We start from the raw sequence: 25,271 nt of genomic DNA, 5'->3' as shown, positions 1-25,271 counted from the left end.
ACTCCCTTTTTTTAAACCAGAACCCCTTCAAACGACACCTATATCACTAGAGCTTTTACGACCACAGCCATATTAAAAGGGGTAGCACACCAAAAAACAAATGGTTGGTGCTCATTACAGGGATATCACCCATCACTCATGTGAAAGATGTCATGTTAAGTCACACCCTTATATCCATATGCCTTCTGGATATCATAGCAACCCCCAGCACATAATTAAACCATAGACACATAGGGCAGGCAGAGTATGGCACACACAAGCAGCATAGTGCAGGCAGAGTATGGCACACACAGACAGCACAGGGCAGGCAGAGTATGACACACACATGCAGCATTGGGCAGGCAGAGTATGGCACACACAGGCAGCATTGGGCAGGCAGAGTATGGCACACACAGGCAGGGAAGGGCAGGCAGAGTATGGCACACACAGGCACCATTGGGCAGGCTGGGTATGGCACACATAGGCAGGATAGGGCAGGCAGAGTATGGCACACACAGGCAGCATAGGGCAGGCAGAGTATGGCACACACAGGCAGCATAGGGCAGGCAGAGTACGGCACACACAGGCAGCATAGGACAGGCACAGTATGACATACACAGAACCTGAGAGGAGCAATACAAATAAAGAAAACACTTTCTGTTGCCTAGTCTTGGACTTTTTGGGTTCAAAATCTTTTCTTTTGTGAATGTGCTATTATGCTACTATCCCTGCTTAATGTTGCATCCAAAGGCAGAACAAAAATGGGGGCAGGCAATCCCATGTTTAAACCCTGTACAAGAAAAAATGAAACACTGTAAACACTGGGAGGCTCACTTATGCTCATTTTAGTGGTTTTTGAAACAATGAATAAACTCATTTTCTCTAAAACTATGAATGCCAAGTGATTATTAAAACAGCCTTTTAAAAAAACATAAATTAAAAAAAGGTGTAAAAAACACACAAAACACACATTTTTAATTTCTGCAAAACCATTGTGAAAAAAACATGATCTTTTAGTAAATGGGCCCCTTAGTACACAAGGCGTGTAAACCGTAAAGCTGTTGCATCTCTGTGGGTGATTGCACCATCAGCAGCACACACACTTTTATGTTCTTTTTTAAAAAATAAAGCTAATTTGACTACTGTTCTGAAGTTAGAGAAAGTGACCTGTGTCAGTATGAAAACAATGTTGATTTGAAGAGGAACAACAGCTAAGGAGATGCTGACCAAGTGCTTCCCAAACTGTAAGGCTGGCACCTGTGGGGGACACAGATCAGTGACTGGGGGGGGGGGGCGCGGATTGAGAGACAGAATATGGAATGAATGTTTGTTTTCCTTTAAGATTCTCTTGTACATCCAGCCTGAAGCTCAAGTATCTGAAATTTCACTTATTTCCTGCCCTTACTTTTTCTCGGAATGATGTCTGAATTGCTGAAACAGGAATGTTTTCTAACTTTATTTTGAGATAAGGCCTGGCCAGACCAATTTTTGAAGCTTAAAGAAAAACTATACCCCAAGAATGAATACTTAACCAAGAGATAGTTTATAGTATGTTAAGTAACATATTAAAGAATCCTCCCAAACTGGAATATATATATATCAGTAAATATTGTCCTTTTACATCCTTTCCCTTGAGCTGCCATTTAGTGATGGGCTGTGTGCTCCCTCAGAGTTCAGCTGACAGGAAGTGATGCAGCTCTAACGGTAACAGGAAGTAGTGTGGGAGCAAAAGGCAGAACTCTGCCCATTCATTGGCTGATGGGGCCTAGCATGTATGTGTGCCTTGGCTTGTTTGTGTGCACTGTGAATCCTATGATCCCAGGGGGTGGCCCTTAATTCTTAAAATGGCAGTTATCTATTTAGGATTATCCAATACCACATACTACAAAAAAGGATATTTTTATGAAATTGATTATGTAGATGAAGTAGGGTTTTACATATGAGCTCGTTTATGCAATACATTTCTATAGAGAGCTACATTGTTTGGGGGTATAGTTTTCCTTTACATGAGCGGTTTGAACAAAAAAGTTTGGAAAAATGTGCAGTAGACCAAAGCGAAAGCTTCATTAGCTGCTCAAAGTTGTAATTCATTGCTATGAGAGGAGACTTTAGTGCTGTGATTACAATGTATCGGTGTTGTGATTTTAATCAAAAGCTTGTACAAGTATAGGACCTATTCACCTGGGGTTTCTAGAAAAGGGATCTTTCTGTTATTTGGACCACCATAGGTTAAGTCTGCTAAAAAAAAATAGATTTAAACCTTAAATAAACCCAACAGAATTTTTTTACCTAGTTGGGATCAAGTACAAGGTAATGTTTTATTATTACAGGGAAAAGGGGTTATTTGTTTATAATGGACTCTATGGGAGATGGCCTTCCCGTTATTTGAGGCTTTCTGGATAACAGGTTTCCGGATAAGGGATATCCAATAACTGGGTCACTATGTCAAACGACACATATTTAAGGTCCTTTGGGAACTTGACAGAGAGGGATGCTGTAGTCCTAATGACTCCAATTGAACACTCAGTATCTCAGCCTGCTCTGTAAGGATGGCGATGCTCGGTCTGCTACCAGCTCTCTGCTATGAAAGAACTGCAGCTATCAACAGTTACTCGGGTTGCCACAAATTATCCATTGGTATCATATTGTTAGGAATAGTTTACTCTGTCCATTCGGGAAAATATTGTGAAAAGCCCATAAATGTTCCATCTTTCCCTGCAGTCAGCCTCTCTGCAATTACTGCCGATCTTTGGGGTTTCGTTTCTATAGAAACCAGGTGTCCATCTCTGAAAAATATTGTTAATCCAGGGTTCATCTGTCAGCAATATGTGAGCAGCAAATCTGTTGGTGTCAGGACTGAGCTCTCTGCACAGAGGAGGCTTATGTAAGCAAATACCTATAGCACAGGCACAAAAGTAGCATCTTTATATAATATACATACGTTTTTTTTTTTTTTCTTTTTTCATCAAATGCTGCATTTCAGTGTTCTATTCCTGCTTCTCTTGTCATTGTATTTCTTACAAAGCCGGTTATAGTAACAGTGGGCATTAAAGTCTCTGGGAAGGGACTGTGGCTGTGGGATAGCAGGTATAGTAGGGAGAGATGGTGCCTATAGTAGCAGTGGGATAATAGCCTCTGGGAAGGGACTGTGGCTGTGGGATAGCAGGTACAGTAGGGAGAGATGGTGCCTATAGTAGCAGTGGGGATAATAGCCTCTGGGAAGTGACTGGGGCTGTGGGATAGCAGGTATAGTAGGGAGAGATGGTGCCTATAGTAGCAGTGGGGGGGATAATAGCCTCTGGGAAGGGACTGTGGCTGTGGGATAGCCAGTATAGTAGGGAGAGATGGTGCCTATAGTAGCAGTGGGATAATAGCCTCTGGGAAGGGACTGTGGCTTGTGGATAGCAGGTACAGTAGGGAGAGATGGTGCCTATAGTAGCAGTGGGGATAATAGCCTCTGGGAAGTGACTGGGGCTGTGGGATAGCAGGTATAGTAGGGAGAGATGGTGCCTATAGTAGCAGTGGGGGGGATAATAGCCTCTGGGAAGGGACTGTGGCTGTGGGATAGCCGGTATAGTAGGGAGAGATGGTGCCTATAGTAGCAGTGGGGGGATAATAGCCTCTGGGAAGGGACTGTGGCTGTGGGATAGCAGGTATAGTAGGTAGAGATGGTGCCTATAGTAGCAGTGGGGGGATAATAGCCTCTGGAAAGGGACTGTGGCTGTGGGATAGCAGGTATAGTAGGGAGAGATGGTGCCTATAGTAGCAGTGGGGGGATAATAGCCTCTGGGAAGGGACTGTGGCTGTGGGATAGCAGGTATAGTAGGGAGAGATGGTGCCTATAGTAGCAGTGGGATAATAGCCTCTGGGAAGGGACTGTGGCTGTGGGATAGCAGGTATAGTAGGGGAAAATGGTGACTATATTAGCAGTGGGGATCATAGTCCGGCTTTCAGATAGTGTAACATGGTTGGTCTAGTATCTAGTACTGTGTAGGCACTTCATATAACTGTAGCCCAAACAGTGGTCACTCAGTTGTTTCTGATGTATAACTACCATTTCTCTCCAACAGCCAAAAGCGTTAGGAGGGTAGTGAAAGCTGAATTTAAACAACAGCTTAAATACTATAAATTGTACATTCTTACTTTATGAAAATGACTGCAAAAGTCCTGCAAAACTTTATTTTGTTCTGGGTCCCACAACAATCAAAGATGGAGTTTAGTAATATGTGAACAATAAGAAAACAATAATCACACACACATCTCTAGCTCAGAGATGTTTCCTAATTAATTAAATACTTTTCTGTTGACACTTAAGGTGGCCATACACGTGGCGATCTGACGATGTTTCGTACGACCATCGGTCGCACGAAACATCGTAAGATCCGCCACACACCATTCAGGGCTGAATCGGCAGGTAAGGAGGTAGAAACAATAGGATTTCTACCTCCTTCTGCCGATTCAGATCTGAAGGGAGAATTTTGGTCAGGTGCCTTCTATGTCACCCGATCAAAATTTTCCAACTGGTCCGATCGGCGAGTCGACCGATATCAGCAGGTTCCTGCGATATCGGTCGACTCGCCGACATACCATACACGCACCGATTATCGTACGAAACGAGGTTTCGTACGATAATATCGGTGCGTGTATGGCCATCTTTAATCTTACAACTGCCCTGTGCCTATTACAAGAGGGATCTGTTCCCTAACGCCTTGTTCAGTGTAGAGGTTGTGCCTTCCCAGACTGCAGATGTATGTGATATATTTTGTTCTGCATAGTAATGGATTTATATTGGAAACAGACAGAGCTGTCATTGTCCCAGATGTAACCAATACAGTAGACTGCACACATAAAGTGCACCCATGCCAAAGTCATTAAGCTGCCAGATGGAATGGTACAGCACTTTATCCATATGAATGCTGATCTTTATTGTCTGCAATCATCCTTGAACAGGGAGCCTAAATAGCACAAAGGACAGCTGTGTATATGAGGGGGTTACATTAAAATGTGTGGTTAATTGTCAGTTAGATTATGGTTAGCAATGAGGGCTTTGGTATGTTAAACAGGTGGGAAGTGTAAGGGTTAATAGAGTATTTTATATCAGTTGTTGTGGTGCTGTGAGGCAGGTAATGCCCTTGAGAAGGTTCTAGAGCAGGTTCCCTTACATTTTATGGAAGTAAGGGGATTACCCTACATATGGGGTGTCAGTGGGCCACTTCCTATTTGGTGTGGATAATGCCAGAGAGCCTGAGGTTACCTGAGAGGTGACACGTTGAGCCATATAGGTAAGTTAGCCAGTGGTAGGCCAGATCTGTTGAAATCACTGTAGGTGGTGAGAGATAGAGGTAGGTCAGCTAGTTGAGAAGCTGAGGCTCCACTAAGGAGAATGAAAGGGGATAGTACCAAGGCGATACCTTGGCAGGGATCCAGAGTATAAGGAGGTAAGATTAAAATGGCTCCATTGCCACATAGAGGGCACTTCTAAACACCCACACTTATTCTTTGACGGAAACCTTGAACATGTGTCCTTAAAGGGATACTGTCATGATATTCATGGTGTAGTTTCTAAATTAGTGCCTGAGCCTGAGCTTTCAGAAGGAGCCAGCGCTACACATTAGAACTGCTTTCAGTTAATCTATTGTTTCTCCTACTCCCATGTAACTGGAGGAGTCCCAAGCTGGACTATTGAGTGCTATTCTGATACCTACTGGGAGCCAGGGGCGGGCCAAGCTGACCGGGCACCCTAGGCAACCCGGTCGGCCACCTCGCCCCTGAAACTTCCTCATTCGCCGCCCACCCCCCTTTGGCGCGCATGCACAGTTGTGCGTGGGGGGCGGGGTCCGCGTTGCGATTCATCATTGCCCCCACCGCATAAGGACAAGTGGCGGGGGCAATGACTAAAGAACGCTGACTAGGGGTAGGCAGGAGACGCTGCCCGGCGCCCCCCAATCGTTGTGCCCTAGGCAGCTGCCTCTTCTGCCTACCCCTAGTTCCGGCCCTGCTGGGAGCTGCTATCTTGCTCCCTTCCCATTATTCTGTTGATCAGCTGCTGGGAAATGAAGAATACAGCTAGCCCAAAGTGAAATTTCAGAATTAAATAGAAAAAATCTGTTTGTGTTTTTGAAAAACACATTACAATGCAGGATTGTGCTGGAGAAACTCTGTTAATTAATGTGTTTTGAAAAAAACATGTTTTCCCATGACAGTATTCCTTTAACTCTCTGTTGTTATTGACTGAACGAAATTCAGAAAATTTGCCCAAATTCATATTTTCAATTGTTCTACTCATTTTTTTGTCCAGATATAAATTAAACCCACCATCAACGATTTTATTAAAAAAGTTGACCTATGTAATTTGAGTAACTATAACATTTTTGCCACCTAGCTACATCCCTCCTTGCCATGCAAGCTAGGGCACAGTTGCACAATTTGCACTTGGGCATATAGGGCTCTATACTAACTTAATGCAGTCCTTACGGAATGGGATTTTCAAACCAGCCCAACTAATACACTTCTTGCACTATTGCTCTAAGACAAGGCCAAAGACTTTTAGTGATAGTACAGTACAAAACTATTCAGATCCTGACCATAGCACAGCCAGCTTGAAGCTAAGCCCCCTATTAATAGGCTGCAGGAACACTGATCTAATCAGGTTATGTCTGGCCAAGCTGCTTTGTGTGCTCTGCACTCAGCTCACTTGTGTTGATGTTTTCCACTCTGCTAATAATTTTACTGCCTATGCTTGTTTATCCCCAAGTTTGCCAAGTTTCTACACACTTTTTTATATACAACTTAACAATGGTGTACAAAGCAGAGCCAAAAATTACTCCCTGCTTTTTAAATACCTTTATAAATATGGCCCTTGGTACATTTCTTGCATGGAATTACATGACATCTTGGAAGACTTAGGGACAGATTTATCAAAATGTTTTTGAACCACAGAAAAACTCACCCATTGTCTATTCATTCCTATGAGATTTTTAGAAGCATATTTATCAAATGGTGAACCCTAACTGACACCCGCTGATAAATGCATCCCATGGGAATGAATAAACAGTGGGGGAGTTTTTATGTGGAAAACTCTAATCTCACTGTGTGTGACTGTGTGTGGATAAATATGTATCCTAAACAAAACCTAAAGGATATGATATTAAAATAATCATACAGTATCATCTCACAACATTTTATAATGACAAGCAAAGATGTATAGTGTTTGTTGGAAAAGGGGGTTATTTTTATTATGGTATTATCAGCAATGGATTTCTTTTCCAGGCGCCCCGAGGCTGCCCCCATTCTCCGCCACACCCCCTCGCCCCCCCCGGGAGCAGGCATGTGCAAACTTTTAAGCTTCCATACAGAGCAGTCTCCCCATTGGGAGCAAAATGTCAAAATTTTGCTGCAAAATTTTTGCATGCCGCCCCTAAGTTTCTGCTGCCCTAGGCCCGGGCCTTTGTGGCCTCGCCACAAATCCAGGCCTGGGCATTATAATAATCCATTTTCCCAGATTCTTTGGAAAACCTGCTTTTCTGAAATTCAGGGAACCTGTTTGTACTTACAGAACAATCATGCTTCATGTGTTTTAAGAAGGCTTGGCAGTTTGCGTTTATCTTGTGTTTGGGAAGTTTTTGACTTACACTATTTCCCTTTTTCTTTTGCCACTCTTACCAACCTAACCTAAAAAAAATTGATGTTGAGACCAGAAATGGGCCTATAAAAGGGGTTACAGAAGCAAATGTCTGCCTTGGTTCAGTAACCCATAGCATCCAATCAGATTGGTTTTCATTATTAATCTAACTGCACTATTTCTGTTAAAGCTTACTGTTTATTGGATAATATATATTTGTGGACTTGTGTAAACCTGTTACTCCATTGTAAATGGAGTCTAATAATATAATTTCACCAGTAATGGCTGGCCTATCTGCCTATTTTATTTCTAAATATGTAAAGTGCATGTTTCTTTTATGTCTTTAATCCCCAATTCATACAGTGACCCCCACTAATACCCAACTGATTCTAGGTTCAAGCTGAATAACTAAAGATCTGTTATTTTTCCCTGATCTGTGTTTATTTTTCACCTTTTATATTTCACTGTTGTCGACGTGATTTTCTTTTAACTGGTTGGAGCCACGTTCATTGCTTAGAAACCCCAGGAAGAAGATTAGACCATCACAGTGGAATAATAGCTAATAGCCTGCCAGTCAAATACAGAATCCTAGACCTGACCTTGCAAGGCAAACCAGACACACAGGGAATTTGGAGAAATAGAAATAATGAAATCTCCCACAGATTCTCAAAACAAGATTTATCAGCTGTAAATGTTGTGTTGGATTTACCAGAATTTTTGTGGCCACTTACAGTGAGGCTTCCCCCTGCCTGTAATAACACATAGGTGCAGTGGGCTTTCTTTTTATAGGAGGCAGCTTGTAATCATACAATTACTGTGTTTTCTTATGGATTAGTTATATGACGTTTCCTCCTGCATGTGTGGTTTTATAACAAGAAGTAGACACAGGATTTATTAATGAGATTGGTGGAAGTTGGTACCTCCACCAAATGGAGCAGAGTTGTTCTCAGTTAATCCAATGTTAATACGCCATTCACCTGCAGCCCCTCAATAAACACGAAAAAACATCTGCCACCATCTGATCATCCAAAAATATTTCCAAAAACATTTTAATTGGACAGTGTATTGAGTGTAAAACACCTAATGGGTGAGAGGACCCAAAATGCAATGAGTAACATGTTGCATTGTGCTTGCCGGAAGGATAAAAGGACTCATACTATACCTTCTTACATTTATACCATATTATACCTTTTTAATCTAAAGGCTGTCTCCCTTATTTACTAGCCTTCTTTTAAGTAGGATTTCCTGAATTAAATAAATTATAAACATACATTTAAAGCTGCCGTTTGACCCATAAATGGTCCTATGCCTGTGCCCTCCCAATGGCATACTCCGAGTGTATGGCCGGCATATGAATCCACAAAAATAATAAATGGTTTTGTATATAAGCTGTTTCTGAAATCTCCAATATATTATCTTAAAGCCAATGGAAAAAAATGTCCTTGGTGTGTAGAGGTTGTTCTCTATCTCTAGCATTTTAATCCCTATTTATGGCTAGAGCTATGTAAGCAAGAAAGTCCAATTTTCAGCATTATCATTGTAAAGGTTGCTTGGTCCATGTTTGTCACATTTTCACTGACATTTCGTGTTCCTTAAATGAAATGAGATAATATTATGCTAACTATATTTAAGGATCTGGGTCTGAGTAGAGTATCTGGCTTGTCTTGTTCTTTAAAAATAGGAAGGTACATTTTTTCAAGGTTGTCTTTATTGCTCTATTAAATAATAATGGAAAGCTGTATGAATTAATATACATGTATGTTTGAAAGTTAATTGTGAAGGATTCAGCACATGGAATGTGTTGTCTGGCTGTCCATGCTGTCCATGGTGCTGAATGCTGGCCATTCTGATCTTTATTGTGCAGTTTGTTTGGTCAGTTCCTAAATGATTGTCAACTACTTGTGTTGCTTTTTATGGCAAACTAACTGTACAATACGGTATATGGGGTGAGGGGGGTCTATTGTTTAAAAGATAAGAGTGTTAGATTTGTATTTGGGCTGCACAGCAAAACACTATCAAGGCCCACCATTCCCCAGATGGGCAAATGGGCCAATACTCTGCTTTGCACATATATATTGAAACTGTCTGTTGGTACCCCCGTCAGGCCCACTACACCCCTGTGCACCCTAGCTGATGGAACTGCCATTTCTACTGTTATGTCCCTGTTAAGTGGTATACAAACTGCTTGGATAAAAGCGATCATGAATACATTGTACATTCAACTTATTCATGAGGGAGTTTAAATTACATTACATGGCTGTGCTATTTACAAATACAAACACAGAAAGAGTGCAGAAAGTGTATTGGAATAATATACATAATAAGAAGAATAATGTACATAACTAGGCTTAGGGGGGGATGATTTACCAGTAGCAATGAGCGAATTTTTTTGCCAGGCATGGATTCGCAGTGAATTTCTGCATTTCGCCATTGGCAAAAAAATTGTGTGTCAAATTTTTTGCCGGGACGGATTCTCTCATCACTATTTACCAGCATATGTGTTAAATTGCTCAAGCGATGTTGCCCATTGCAAAAATCAACTGTTAGATTTGAGAAGTCTGCTGTAAGTTAGAAAACCAAAACAAAGTTGTAAATGTAAGTGTTTATCGTGGAACTGCACGTGTGCAATTTAGCACTTTTCTTAATTAGTTAATCAGCCCAACAGTTGTTTCTGCTCCTGCTCTGTCTGCTTCTTTTTCTATTAGTGTCTCTTTCCATTGCACTCTTCTGCCTATGATGTCAGTACAAAAAGATAAGCAACAATTTTAGCATTAAATTAAAGAATTTTTTTGTAACAATTTTTTGCTATGTTTTTACAAGGATGAGCAGTAACACAGGCAGAAAAAATGTGTTACATTTTGGTTAAGTGAGAGTACAAAGTAAAGTTTTATGTGTATAATATTTATAGGCATTTTTTCAAAGTATTTTAGAACCTTCACCTCTCAACTCAACCACTCCAACCTTTGGGTCAGGAATTGCATTAGAAGCTTTATATCAGTGTGGTTATACAAGATTAATAAATGAGGTAATGGTTGTGAGATATATAAAGGGTTCTAGTGAAACCTTCCCACCCCAGAGATAGTGACACAGAGTTGCCAAACAATATATGTGGTCCTGCTGGAACCCATCCACCCTTGTGCAAGGTCTTGGAAACAAGCTGCTTTTGCAGCATCTCATCGGTTATTTTCTTTTTTGTCAGCTTGTTTCAAGAACCTTTAGTTTGCCATCGGGCCCTGGCTACTGTAGTGCAGGAAAACATAGAAACCAATAAACTCTGAGGTAGCAGAGATTTTTCCCTATTTTATCCCTCTTGTTACTGTATCTCTGCTTTAACGATACCAGGATTTTTATTGTAACAGAGTAGTTAATTCTTTAGAGGTTTTTTTTTTCCTTTTTATTCTCAGCTGTGTTAAGAAACCTAACAATAAATGCAAAGAAGGCAGTATTTAAAAAAAATTGTTATCTGAATCAGCCATTTTTTGTTTGTACTTTGCCCACTGTGTGGGGCATTGTGCAAAAAGCTGCAGGCCTCTGCACTCTGAAATGGAGACCTGCACTCTGTGCTTTAAACTGAGTGCTGGCAGGCAGGTGGTGGCATGTAGGTGCCCCCCACCACTTGCCCCTACCATTCACATCATCCATATATGCCTAGTATGGAGTGGCAAGATGCACAGCCTTACCACCTCGCCAAAATCCTGACTACCTGGCCACTGCACTCGTCGCTGAACTCCCGGTTTTTAATCAGGTGCTCAATGCAGAGTGCAATGCACAGGGGGGGAGAAGGGGCTGGATGGCATAAAAAGGGGCTGTATAGCTTTAAGAAGGGACTGGATGGCTTTTTAGCAAGTGAGGGGATACAGGGTTATGGGTGATAGCTCTTAGTACAAGTTGATCCAGGGACTGGTCCCATTGCCATATTGGAGTCAAGAAGCATAAATGACGCCTTTATATATGTGCCACTGAAGATATTAAATGCCACACTCCTTTATTGCCATAGGCAGGCAGAACTAGTTCTCTTTGCAATATATAAGCATTCATTAGTCATCCAAAACTGTAAATGTCATGATATGCTTGATGTACAGTACTGCAGTTGGTGCATTTTCTATAACAGAGACTGTTGATTAATGTAGCTGGGCAATATGACACATCTGTGCCAGTAGCACATAATTTTATGACTTTTGCCTGTGATAAGCAGACTAGTCTTACAATGCATTGAGCTTGTAGATTCAGACTAGTATAAATTAATGGAATCTGGGCATAAAATCCCAGGAGAGGAAGAAGTTATTTCCCACTCTGTAACCCTCTTTGGACATGGATCAGTATTACTTTCTTCCACTGATTTGAACTTTGGTTTTGTGCTAACTCTGCCATTTTATGCATTACAGCACATTGTCATAGGCTGTATATGGATTATGAGTGGTGACCGTATCATAAATATCCCATACATGCATAATTAAACAGATTGAAATGAAACCAGAATGATAGTCTGTCTCTGACTCATAGGAACTAATTCCCAATCCCTCTTAGACCCACAGAGTCATTCAACCCCTCCCTAGCCATGTTCTATTGTGAAGTGATGGATTCTCAGCCTAGATCTTCCTACCTACTGAGTCCCACAATCCATCACTTCCCAATGAAACAAGGCAATGGTATAGTTAATTGTAAGTCAAATCTATGTAATCATGTATGTTTGCGTAAAATATCAAAATTTCTCTTTGCAAGTTCAAATGGTGTTTATGCACCTCACAGAAAGGGGGTATTTCCCTCCTCCTCTACACTCACAGGAAGGAGTCGGTGCGCCAAAGAGCCCCTAGAAGCAGGCAAGGAGGAGATTTCAGCATGTATTTTTTTTTTTTTTTTAAATCTCTGAGCAGTGTTGCTGTTGCACTAAGAGGATTGCCAGGCCATAGAATTCTAGTAAGTCCTGTCCCAGTCTGAACTAGGACTGGAGAATAGGGGAAGGGGGGTGGGATAAAAAGGCTACTTATGCAACTTAACAGATGGCCTTTAACAAAAGCTCTTAGTCAATGAAGTCATGATCCTAGTTTGACTTAAGCACATATGCTGGGTGACTGGGTCAGCCTAGCCACTTACTTAAATGCCTCATTTCTGAGAAACCCAGCATAAAATACTTAGGGAATTTGTGTTGAAAAAAACATTGATACATCATTCATCATCATTTAAAACCATGGAACCACATTTTCTAGTTGACTAAAGGAAAATTCATTATCCATAATTCTTGATAGCAGGTCTTTGTATACTTAATTAATGACAAGCAAAACTTACCCTGCTGTCCTAACTTTATTCATTGAAGTGGATAAAAATGGAATATATTACTAATACCCTGTTGGGCCAGTTCATATATAGGTTAAAGAAAACTCTCCAAAGCACGAGGACTTTGCGGAAGAGCCATGTGGTATGAGACAAAGTAGGAAGGAGGTCCTATGGTACATGGTAAACATTTTCATTTACACGAGTTGCCAGTAAATCTAGGTGTGAAGACTGTAAACATGCACTCATCCAAGTGGTTTGTCACATACCCCTTTGTTTTAAGACGATCACCCCACAAGAACTTTAATAAAATGCATGTGGGGTGACCGTCTTAACGATAGAGAGAAAATCACTTATTGAACTTTCTATATTGACTTGACATTTATAAAGGTATAGTATTAAATTAAATATCTAGTATTAACTATTAACTAATGAATTTGAATTGTGATTAGAAGGTTTATATTTATGAACTACAATATGAATTTAGTTATTTTGTATATATGAACTTACCCATATGTTTTACAATTTACAGTATGTGGCAATAAGGGCTAGAGGCCAATTATGGGCTCTGATTCTGGGCCACCAGAGTGAAAGTATTTTGTTAGTAAGTTGAAATCATCCCAGACACCACTAAAAACAATAATAAGCAGGTAGCCCCAGTGTGCAAATTCATTCATCAGAGTTTACATTTACTGCAGATACTGCTTTTAGCACTTTTATATTTTTTATGTTTCTATCTTTCCACATTTTTATTGTATGGTAATTTATTTTAACATGATTTTATAAGTATTTATGTATCATATTATTATTATACTTTGGAGCTCTTATTTTTATTTCTTTGCTTTTATCATATCTGAACAGTTGAGTTGTCATTTATGCTTTCATGTTTAAGTGCATGAAATGTCATCATTTGATGCCAATGTGATTTTCAACATGATAGATACTGCTGTGGGTATTATACTTGTATGAACATTATACTTTACTAGGGTGTCATTACTTTGGTGCCGTTGCATGTATTATGGCACCATTAATGGCATTCTGTGATGCTGTTGTGTTCTGGACCATTGGGAGCCAGCACCCCTGTAGATTGTAAGCTCTTGCGAGCAGGGCCCTTTGATCCTATTGTTACTCTGTATACCCTTGTTTGTTAAACTTTTTAACATCCTTGTTTGTTTAAATTTATTGTGAAGCGCTGCGTAATTTGCCGGCGCTGTATAAATAAATGACGATGATAATGCTGAATGCTGCTAAGCAACTTTGGCTTTGGTACGGTTGGTTTTCAAGTTCTGCCTTGAAATATCACAGAATGCACTAGGGATAAACATGTTTGACAGCAGAGAAAAGCATTTCCACTAAGAATATATATATATTATATATAATATGTGAGTACTTTGACTGTAATGAAAAAAAATTCAGCTACTGCATACTTCAATATTGTGACTTCAATATTTCTTCATTTATATTGTTACTAGTCCTAAATGTTTCCCAGCTAATATTTAATTAATGAATTCCCATTTGAAAAAACTACCTTGATCATATGAAAGTATTATTTTGTAGGCAATAACATATTACTATTATGCTATTGCTACAAATGTATTGAGTTCATGAAAATGGAAGCCATTTTAAGCAAAATATAAGAAAGTCATCTCTTTATGTGTGGCCAGATTACTCTAGGCCACTTGTGTTAATAACTCATTTCAGCTATGGGTCATGGGTCATAAGACAACCTTCTGGTGGTTGGTTGAAAGAAGACACTGGTCCATCAAGTTATGGCCTAGAAAATGCTACTAGAAATTTGTACAGTGATAAAAGTTTAAACAACATCCTTTGTTTACAATAGTGTCAGACTGATGCCTAATGAAGCCCTCACTTTTTTGGCCTTTACACAAATCGTGCCTTGTGTTTTCAAGGGTAAAATAATAGGTATGTTCTACTTCAGCACTTGCTTTGGTGTTGTTCTTTCCATTGCTGGGTTGACATTAGCTTATAAAGTGTCCAAAAAAAAAGAGAACAGAACAATTCAATTTGCCTATAGACTGCAGGGGTGGGAGTTTGCTTACTGCTTGTGTTGTCATCTATGGGATGGGTATATGCCCAATTCAAGTAATACTGAAAAGTAAAATGTCCAACCTAGTACAAATATTCCTAAATAATGTTTCTCTTTGACAGATCTTGTGAGAAAGGTTGCCCAGCAGAAGTTTGGTGAAATTCGTAATGATTACCAAAAGGTAAGTTTACAACGATTTACTGTTTTCTATTAGATATATATGTGCAATCGCATAAAAGGGAATGTAACAAAAACCTTAAATCAGAAAAAAATACATAAATCAGACTATATTGCTGGTTACTAGACCTGAGGCCCCCTAGAATTATTCAGCAGCTATCAGTTCTTGTAGGATGCTGGGAGGTATGCTTCCGCCAAGAGCTGACAATCCACAATTTGCTCATCCCTGTCAGTAAATAATAACAATATGATTATGTCACAGCCCTTTTTGCTTTGTAAATTGCTTCTTTCTTGATCAGTTTCCCATCATCATTGTTGGGCCTGTGGGTTGGTTTTATGATACATTATCTATTTGTGTAATGCACGCAGCAAGAGGAGGAGAGCTAGGAAATAGTGATGTGCGGGAAAATCTTGACCCGCACGGGACCCTAACCAGCCCATTCCCAACCCGCACCCTACCCGATCCGGCTTCTCCCCTTTATTTATAGACCCGTGCCTGACCCACCCCACAGTGATGTCACAAAAGGGGCAGGGCGTGTTGGGTGCAGCACTCCTATAAATTCACAAGCCAGAAGAGGCACCTGGCAGTGTTAGGCCACAGGGGCAGGGAGGGTGAGAGGAAGAGTTCAACACAAACCCGCCCACGAGGTTGTGCCAAGGTTGGCCCAAACATGCCTGACCTGCGGGTATCAAGCCGGCCTGCACATCACTACTAGGAAAGCCCCACTCAGGGCAGGTTACATCCCTTGCACAATGTAGGTGTGCGTAACTTCACACACACAACATAGGTATTTAGATCTGGTGCCTAGGGTGGCCCTGGCCCCACTAATAGGGACATGCCAGATTTATGGTTTTTGGATCCCATCAAATACCAATTCTGAGTCAGCTATGTCCTAAACCCAAACCAAATCCTATTTTGTATATTACATTTGAAATAAATGTAATAATGCCTTAATTGTGAATAAGAGACTATAATGCTCAGTTGTCTCTGGTTTATAAAACCAAGGGGATCAGTTTTGTTTGGTGGGATTTGCATTCAAGGAAGAAGATAATGTGAATGTGCAATAAGGCTCAGTAAGCCTTATGGGACTCAATTATTGAAAAGTCAGGTTTTCCTTTCAGTTTGATTAAGACTAAGAACAGTATTTATTATGTGGCTTAAATGCTAGTTTTTCTCAAGTGGGGAATATTTTTGCTTTATTTATTAAGAATTTTTCCAAGTTCAACGTTATTTTTATCGTTTCTGTTTTTGGCATAAATTGTTTCATGTTTAAGAAAAAATCTGTTAATGACCTTAGGGAACAAAATGTGAAGCACATCTTGACTTGTTCTTGATAAATTCTCACAGTGGCGCCGCAGGAAATTACTCAGTGACAAAAATGTATGATAAATGTGCCCTTATATCAGGGCTGTGGCCCAGCGGTAGAGGGACACAGTAATAATACATTTATAACTTAATTACTCAAACGTAATGATATAACATTTTGACTTCACTCACCATAAATTGATGTTGTTTTTTTGTCCCTATTGCCTGCTCCTAATCCTGCGCACTGCTGCTTTCAGCCAGAAAATGTGGTCCTCACTCTGCAGGTAACGTCTTCCTTGTGTCTCGGCATAAGGGAGCGCATTCTCTTTCTGCATTCATTTGTACAAATACTGTGATACATTTCCTTACTGGTTTGCAACATATCCCATACAATGTGACATATGGTTTCCCTTTCAGTTCATGGCATTTCTGGGTGAGTTATTTCAGTAATAGAAAACGACAATTTAATGGGGGCGAGTTAGTTCCCACAGTGATACATATTTATAATCAATTTATTTAACTAGTGTGTTAAGCATGAGTATACTGACAGCTCAGGCTCGCGGCATAACACTTCTGCTTGATGGAGGACAATCATGATCCTTGGAGAGCCAATGGGAGTTTTGCCTGAAAACGTTTTCTGTTTCGCCAGCAAATGATGTTACTATGGTAACAAATGCAACCATTTATATGACTGTGCAAAAAACCACAGTCTGTATATTTTATATGATCATTTCTAAAATATTGAGTACTTGGCTATTAAACAAAACCAGCCTTATAGCTTCTATTAACAAGCACCATGGGTGTCTGCAGGAAATTTTCCGAGTCCAAAGTAATCAAGCAAAAACAAGCTGCTTTTTTAGACTAAGCCTGTATACAACAACTAGGTGCCAAGTTTGTAGGAAATCAGTTTATTGACGAATCCCATAAAGTTGCTCACAACTTATATAATTGGGGGAAGTTTAAGGAGAGAGAATATAATTCATGAAAATATGTCCCATGCAGCACTGTGAAAACATTTTTTGCCCATGTGGACACACCCCTCTTTTACCAAAACATACTCCAGACGTACCAGTATAATTACTATAAAAATAGATAATGAGCATATTAACCCCAGACAACAAGTATAATCACTAAATAAAATAGATTACTTGCATTTTAACCACAGACATACCAATGTAACTACTACAGAAAATAGACAGTTTGCATATTAACCTGATAAGTGCCAATATAATTGCTACAGATAAAGGATAATCTGCATATTAACCCCTAGACAAGCCAGTATAACTACTAAATAAAACAGATAATAGGCATTTTAACCCCAGATGTGTCATAATAATTATTATGGAAAATAGATAATCTTCATATTAACCCAAGATATGGCAGTATAATTACTACAAGAAGTGGGTAAACTGCATATTAACCCCAGATTTGCCAGTGTAATTACTGCAGAACATAGATAACCAGCATATTAAACACAGACATGCCACTATAATCACTATAGAAAGATTATTAAAAATGTCCATTGAGCATTCCATTGCCTCTACACTAATATTTAGCATGGCAAGATAAAAGTTTCAAACTGGTACCTGCTTGTGGGAAGTAATATTGCCTTGTAACTTTTGGGGCTTTAGGGGTACCTGGTCATGCTGTATTTTCTCTGGGGCCTACTACCCCTGCTGTTAGTGAGCTGCAGAATGGAGTAGGGGGGCAGAGCTGCAGTGCCTACATCTTTTTCCTTATGCAGCTTTTAGACCACTCATTTTCTATTGTAAGTTCTTGTAGAGCCACATGGGGATTGGAAAGATTTGAGGCTGAAGTTTGAGCTTCCCTTCCAGCCTATCCAATCCCCACACAGCTATACTTGGACATAAACTTAATGAGAAAATAAGTGGTGTAGCAAGTTGTGTAAGGAGAAATAAGATCCAGATACTGCAACTCCATTCTGTGAGGTTTGAAAAATTCAAGGGGGGGGGGGGGGGTACACTTGCCCCTGATTGCCCCTAATTGGGAGTTCATATCAAGCACATAGAGTGGTTGATTATATAAAGTTTGGTTCCTGTTCTCTTCATTCTATGGGGTTTGAGGGTGAAATATGGTTGACTTGGATGCTTGCAACCCCCCTGCTACATCTGCACAGGTTAAGACCCTGCTGCATACTTGTGAGAAGTTTTCCCTCCTGTCTATTAGCAATTAGTGCAACAGCATATCATTTGGGTTCACTAAAGGGGTTCTGCAGTGATGTTTTAACTTGCTACTGCAAAACTCCTCTAGTGAACTGGGGAGGAAAAGGGTAAATAAACCCCCTTGGTTGACCAGTTTTGACCTTTTTGTTTTACAGACAATACACTATGAAATTGGCTTTATCATCGCAGCAGTACTTGGACTCCTGTTTTTGCTGCTGATGCCGCTGGTGGGCCTGTGTTTCTGCATGTGTCGCTGCTGTGACAACTGTGGTGGGGAGATGCATCAGAGGCAAAAGAAAAATGGTGACTGCCAGAGGGGCTGCTATGCCACTTTTCTCTTTGTAACCACCTTGCTGATCAGGTGAGCCCTTATGTTGTGGATTAATCCAATTTGTTTTACTTGTGAACGTAATTAAAAACTGCTGTTAGAATGCTGAGAGCTGTAGTTCATCAATGTTTAGAAAGCCACAGCTTAAATATCTACATTTGCTGTACCTTTCCCAATTATGTTGCTGTTCTTCTGGTAACAGTCTCTCCTTGTTCTCTCCAGTGTGGGTGTGATCTGCGCATATGCTGCCAACCAGAACCTTACTAACCAGATCAGAGGATCAAAGAAACTGGTGCAAACCAACTTTAAAGACTTAAAGACCCTACTAAATGACACTCCAATGGTACGTAAACAAAGAATCAGACTACAATAACCATTTTAATTGGCAAAAAATGACCTCAAATTACCCACTTAGATTGTAAGCTCTACAAGCTTGGGATCTCCTTCCTACTTTGTCTCTTACCACATGGCATTTCATCTCTGTATATGTATTTTTATGTATTAGAATGTTATAAAAAGTTTCACATACATACAAATGGATTCCAATATCTTGCTGAAGTAATCAAAACAATTGATGTTTATTTATTAAATTATTGTGGTGACCCATACAAATAATAGATAACATTTGATAGGAGATGATTGGTGACTTCCAAAATGATCGGCAAAATGCACCTTGATTGTTCTTCATCTCATCTCAGCAAGTTGGCTGTTAGCTGACCAATAACAGGATGTTAATTCAAAACTGTCCAGTAGATGTCTCTCTGAAACATGTAATTCTGCCTCTGCAAGTCAAATAGGATTGATGGAGTACTGGTATAGGATCTCCATAATATAATGCTAGAAGCCAGTGGTTTTTCAGATAAGGGATCTTTCTGTAATTTGGATCGGCATAACTTAAAGCTGCTAAAAAAACATTTTAAAATTAAATAAACCCAATAGGATTGTTTTGCCACCAATATGGATTCATGCAGCTTAGTTACCATCAAGTACAAGGTCCTGTTTTATTATTACTGGGAAACTGTTTTTAATTCCTTTGTCTCTGTAATAATAAAACAGTACCTTGTACTTGATCCCAACTAAGATATAATTACCCCTTATTGGGGGCAGAACAGCCCTATTGGGTTTATTTAATGGTTAAATGATTCCCTTTTCTCTGTAATAATAAAACAGTACCTGTACTTGATCCCAACTAAGATATAATTAATCCTTATTGGGGGCAGAACAGCCCTATTGGGTTTATTTAATGGTTAAATGATTCCCTTTTCTCTGTAATAATAAAACAGTACCTGTACTTGATCCCAACTAAGATATAATTAATCCTTATTGAGGGCAGAACAGCCCTATTGGGTTTATTTAATGGTTAAATGATTCCCTTTTCTCTGTAATAATAAAACAGTACCTGTACTTGATCCCAACTAAGATATAATTAATCCTTATTGGAGGCAAAATAATCCTATTGGGTTTAATTAATGTTTAAATGATTTGTTAATAGGCGTAAGGTATGGAGAGCTAAATTAGAGAAAGACCCCTTATCTGGAAAACCCCAGGTCCTGAGCATTCTGGATAACAGGTCCTAGGTATTGGGAATTTTAACAGCATTTCCCCCTAGTATAAAGTCATCCAGATTGGCTTTTACCTGTGTTTTAGTTGCCATTAAATTATCCAGTTATATAGCCTACAGATCTTTAAAGTTTTATAATGTGCATTTTTTTACTTCAACCAACCTTATACCTAACATTTGTCTATTTGAATCTATTAAAGCCTCTACAAGCTTCTTTGCTGTTGATGCAAATGAGTCCTTGTGTTTTTCATATACAAGCTATTAGTCTTCTTATGATAATTTTTGTTAAAAAAACATAATAATAAAATAGGGGTTATTTCAATAATCGGCAAAGTGAGGTTCTGGCAAGCTCCAGCAGGGTAGAAATATCTAATGTATACAGAAAAATATCCAATACAGCGGTTCCAGAACAGTTTGGAAGTGGCGGGGCTTATCCTACATGAAATGTTATGTAAGATTTAGGGTGAAAGTATATTTTCTCTCATATGGAAACCCAACATAAAGTGAAGTTAAGGTGAGATTTGGCAATGATTTGCTGTTCCACATAGCATGTCCACTGATAAGCCAATATTTTACTGTATACGTGACTATGTTATGAGCTAAGGAAGTCTATAATAGAATGTTTATCAGGCTCACACTAAAAAAACACCAATAAAACATTACCTTAATCACATAATGTGTCGGCCCCATAATTGCTTGGCCCTGGGGAATATACACTTTCTAACCTACCTTTATACATGGTATGATAGCGCTGTACTTATTATCCAAACAATAAACTGACAAACTTTCATTTCTTGTAATGTAATAATATAATAATAAGAATGTGTTTTTTATAATCACCTCTCTCCAAGTTTAACCTTTTATTTTTATACTTTTAGCAAATCGATTATGTACTGAGCAAGTTCAATGTTACAAAGGACAAAGCCCTATCTGAAATGAACAGTAAGTAAATAAATGGTTCTTTCATTGCTTTATTGCGTGGGATTCTGTTTGGGATTTGGTTGATTTCTAAACTTGATATGCTCGGCTGATCTGAAGCCGACTCCTTAAATTTATAGAACTAAAACCAGATAAGCCAGATCTAAGCCAGAGTTAAACCCTCAAGGAAAACATAATTTGGGAACAGATGTGTTTCCTTCACTTCACCAGAGCTTATAAGTTTACAGTTTCATTATTCCATCACTGATGCAGATGACTGAAAATGCCTGTTTCAGGTATGGGGATGGCTTATCCAGAAACCCATTATACAGAAAACTACAAATTATAGGAAAGTCGTCTTCCATAGATTACATTTTAATCAATAATTCAAATTTTTAAAAATAATTTCCTTTATCACTGTAGTAACAAAGCAGTACCTTGTACTTGATCCCAACTAAGATATAATTAATCCTTACTGGAGGCAAAACAAAAAAAATATTGGGTGTGTTTAATATTTAATAGACTTAACGTACTGAGAACAAAATAATGGAATTTTCCTTATCCGGAAACCCTCAGGTCCCGATCATTCTGCAGGTCCCATACCTGTATTAAATAGTCAGAATATGCATGGCCTGATTCCTTTTCATGGTATGTGAGCAGTGAATACAGTTAAGCAGCGAGTGATGACCCTTAGTAAATCCGAGAGAGCTCTTATTGTGGCAATAAAACAGTAAATACATATTGCTTTTATGCAAAATTCTCATTTTATTGGTCCCTGCATGTTCACAGGGCACAAAATACAATAATGGGGAATGCATTTTCTGGTTACCGGCCCTAAACATAGCAACCACCTAGAATTGTACATTGCAGGTTGGGGAAAGGCAAAAAACCAAAGCAAACAATTAAGGATAAAGCTTACAAACCAGAATAATAAGACCAACTGCAAACTAGCACAGAATATTAATGCATCTAAGGTGAACTGGCCCTTTAAATGAATCTTCCGTGTACTGAGACAATTGTTGTAAGAAAGTATAATCCAAGATTTTTTTGTGCATATCTGCCTTTGTTTCAGGCACCCTGAGAAGTGTGGGAAAAACACATTATACTCCTGAGAAAGTACATGTGTCTGTGTTTCTCCTTTAATCTGCTATTAGTCGAAATCCAACTCAGTACATGATGTTTGCTTAAACTATGATACTTATAGTTATAAAAAAAAATGCCAATCAGGCAATATTTCAAATGAGTGTACGTGTGTATTAAAGCCCCTTGTTTTGACAGATCTCGGACCTTTGCTTGGTGAGCGCGTCCATGAGCGCCTTGGGAAAGATGTCCGACCTGCTTTTGATGCGGTACTTAACATGGCAGGAGGTAATTCTCGCCAGGCTGAAAATATTCATATGGTAGTAAATGTCAGGTTTGGGCTAAGGCAAAAAGGCCACTTTCACTGGGCCCCCCAGCCCTCACAGGGGCCCCATGACACAAAATGATCTCGGTATTAAGCATACTGCTGCATTGTGTAGCCACTGTTAGCTTTTCCATTTTTTCACTTATATAAGATGTGGCCTTTCTGCTTTACTGAACTGCAACACTTAGATAACAACTTCAGCTATTGGAGAGGGCCCACCTTAGCTTTACAAATGTATGTGCATTAAATACTTATGTTGTATAAACATTCTGACTTTCGAGTCACTACCAGAAAGGAATTCTTTCTCATTGTCTAATTCTCTTTAGCAGAGATTTTATAACCGTGACAACACTTTTCATTTTATGCCTGTGACTCAACAGTGCTTGGAAACACTAAGCCCTGTGCAAAGGCATGTTAATACACAATAAAATCATACAGGTGGTGGTTAAATAACAGGAAAATGTTACGTAAATATAGAAGTGGTAAAATGAATTTCTTTGCAATGTTTCCGTTTTGATGCATCAGTAAAACAAGTGTCTCACTTTACCAAGGTCTCTACTAATGAGCCCCATCCCAGGGTAATTCCCCCCATAGACCTATATAACACCGATCGGGTTTATAATTATATACTGTACATTTATTTATTATGATAGTGGGCCCTAGATTTCAGGTTCTCTGGTGGGTCCTAGGAAGCCCAGTCTGAAACTGTACCTTAAGCTGGCCATACACTTTCAGATTTTATTCTTCTTCCGACGAATGTTCGGATATCAGTTGTACGTTTAAATGCAGCTATCTGAAACTAACATTCAGACTGAAATGGTAGGATAAAGCCCTTTAAGCTACAAATCGAAGGAAGTTCTAAACATGATATAGTTGGCAGACACCAGTCATAAAGTGACTTCCATTGTAGGTCTCCCAAGGATATCAGCCAATACACAATATATTTACAGATTTTTTTCGTTAGCCGACCAGCTTTACTGGAAGGCAAGACTTCACAGTACATGACAGGATTATTAGTCTTCATGAACATTCCATTAGAGAATGATCACTAACATACAGCAAGTATGCTGACTGATCTGATTCCAGCAAAAGGAGATATCTCCAGGCTTTGGCTTTCCCTACTGCATTTGTTGGCGTTAGTGCAGACAGACAGCCATAGGAAGTCTATCATCTCTTCACTTTATTTTGTGTTTTCTTTAATACATGAGTAATGTCACAATTGTTATGTGATAATAGTACCAGTGCTTACAAGTTTAGTAGTGTTATTCATTGGATTCTATAGTAGCATTTACATTTATCATTTATGTTACAACATATCTTAAGATATCTTTGGGCTTTTGAATTTTCATATAACTTTATAAATATACCCAGAAGAAGAATGTACAAAGCTAAAGCAGAGATAGGAAAGCCTGCTACAAAAAGGCAGCTACTATGTTTATAACAAGATCCTATAGCTATATTGCTTATAAAAACAGGATCAGGCACAGCTATAATGGTTACACTGCTGCTGTAGGAAAAGACCAACATATATTTAAGCAGAATGCCTAAGGCTCACATGGGGAGGTTACACATGTCACACATGGGGAGGTTACTTATCAACATTCTTGTTTATTTACCCAAGATCTAAGTTCTTTTGCACTAAAAACCCAAATGCGTAGTCACACAAACATGACTAAATAGTTCAAATTTTGCCTATTAGTAGTGACCGGGAGCTGTCCTAGGCAAAATTTGAACTATTTAGTCACGTTTGTGTGACTACGCATTTGGGTTTTTAGTGCAAAAGTAAGTTTCAAATGCCGAAGTTTTACATTCATGTTTTTATGCTTAATACAGTATATATGAAAAAATAGTGTTTTTTAAACCATTGATCAAATTGATGATTTTAGCACAAACAAACAATGGCAGAAAAAAAAAAATAACGAACGTTGATTAATAACCATGTTATTTTTATACCAGCAGTAAATGCCACAACCACTTGTGCATCATGCTGACTTCAATGGCATCTGCTTGTCACTGCTTTAATAAGGCAAGGGCAGTATCAGAGGCACTTTCTCCATTGGCATTTTTGTGTCTGAGTAGATAAAGCCACTTACACCATTAGCCTAAATATATATTGATAGGTTCCCTTTAATCCAGAATAGGGTTTGATTACTCAATCACTATGATAAATGAGCCAGATATTCTTAGAAATATTATCCAGCAGCCCCAAGGATATTGTTTAGCAGCTGCAGAGCCCGTCAGGAAGAACCCAACCCCTACAGGCAACAATATAACTTGTAATATGATTGGTAAGCTCCTAGTGTTCAGCTCAGTACATAGAAACACTGATCTTTATCTCGCTGGGTTGAAAAGTGTACCGCTTATAACACCACTGGGGGAAGAAGATGACATACTAACTACAGTATGCTTGTCTTTGGGTATATTTGCTCATCAGTGCTCGACGACACATTTACTATTTAAAGAAACAGTTCACTG

General features: G+C 39.2%; 1 protein-coding gene across 20 annotated transcripts in view; it reads left to right on the top strand.

The window, feature by feature from the left end:
* Positions 1–25,271, top strand: part of prom1 (prominin 1) — an 82,068-nt gene that overhangs the window by 18,636 nt on the left and 38,161 nt on the right. For all 20 annotated transcript variants that reach the window (XR_004222445.1, XR_004222424.1, XR_004222720.1 and 17 more), the window contains 6 exon segments: positions 15,041–15,099; positions 16,659–16,685; positions 18,740–18,945; positions 19,135–19,255; positions 21,352–21,415; positions 22,670–22,759. Coding sequence is in view for 8 of the 20 variants with exons in the window: in XM_031903416.1 (XP_031759276.1) it covers positions 15,041–15,099; positions 16,659–16,685; positions 18,740–18,945; positions 19,135–19,255; positions 21,352–21,415; positions 22,670–22,759 (567 nt within the window). In the remaining 12 variants the exon portion in view is untranslated.

Source organism: Xenopus tropicalis, chromosome 1 (genome assembly GCF_000004195.4).
Source record: "Xenopus tropicalis strain Nigerian chromosome 1, UCB_Xtro_10.0, whole genome shotgun sequence".
NCBI lineage: Eukaryota > Metazoa > Chordata > Amphibia > Anura > Pipidae > Xenopus > Xenopus tropicalis.
This window is presented reverse-complemented; position numbering and strand designations above follow the sequence as displayed.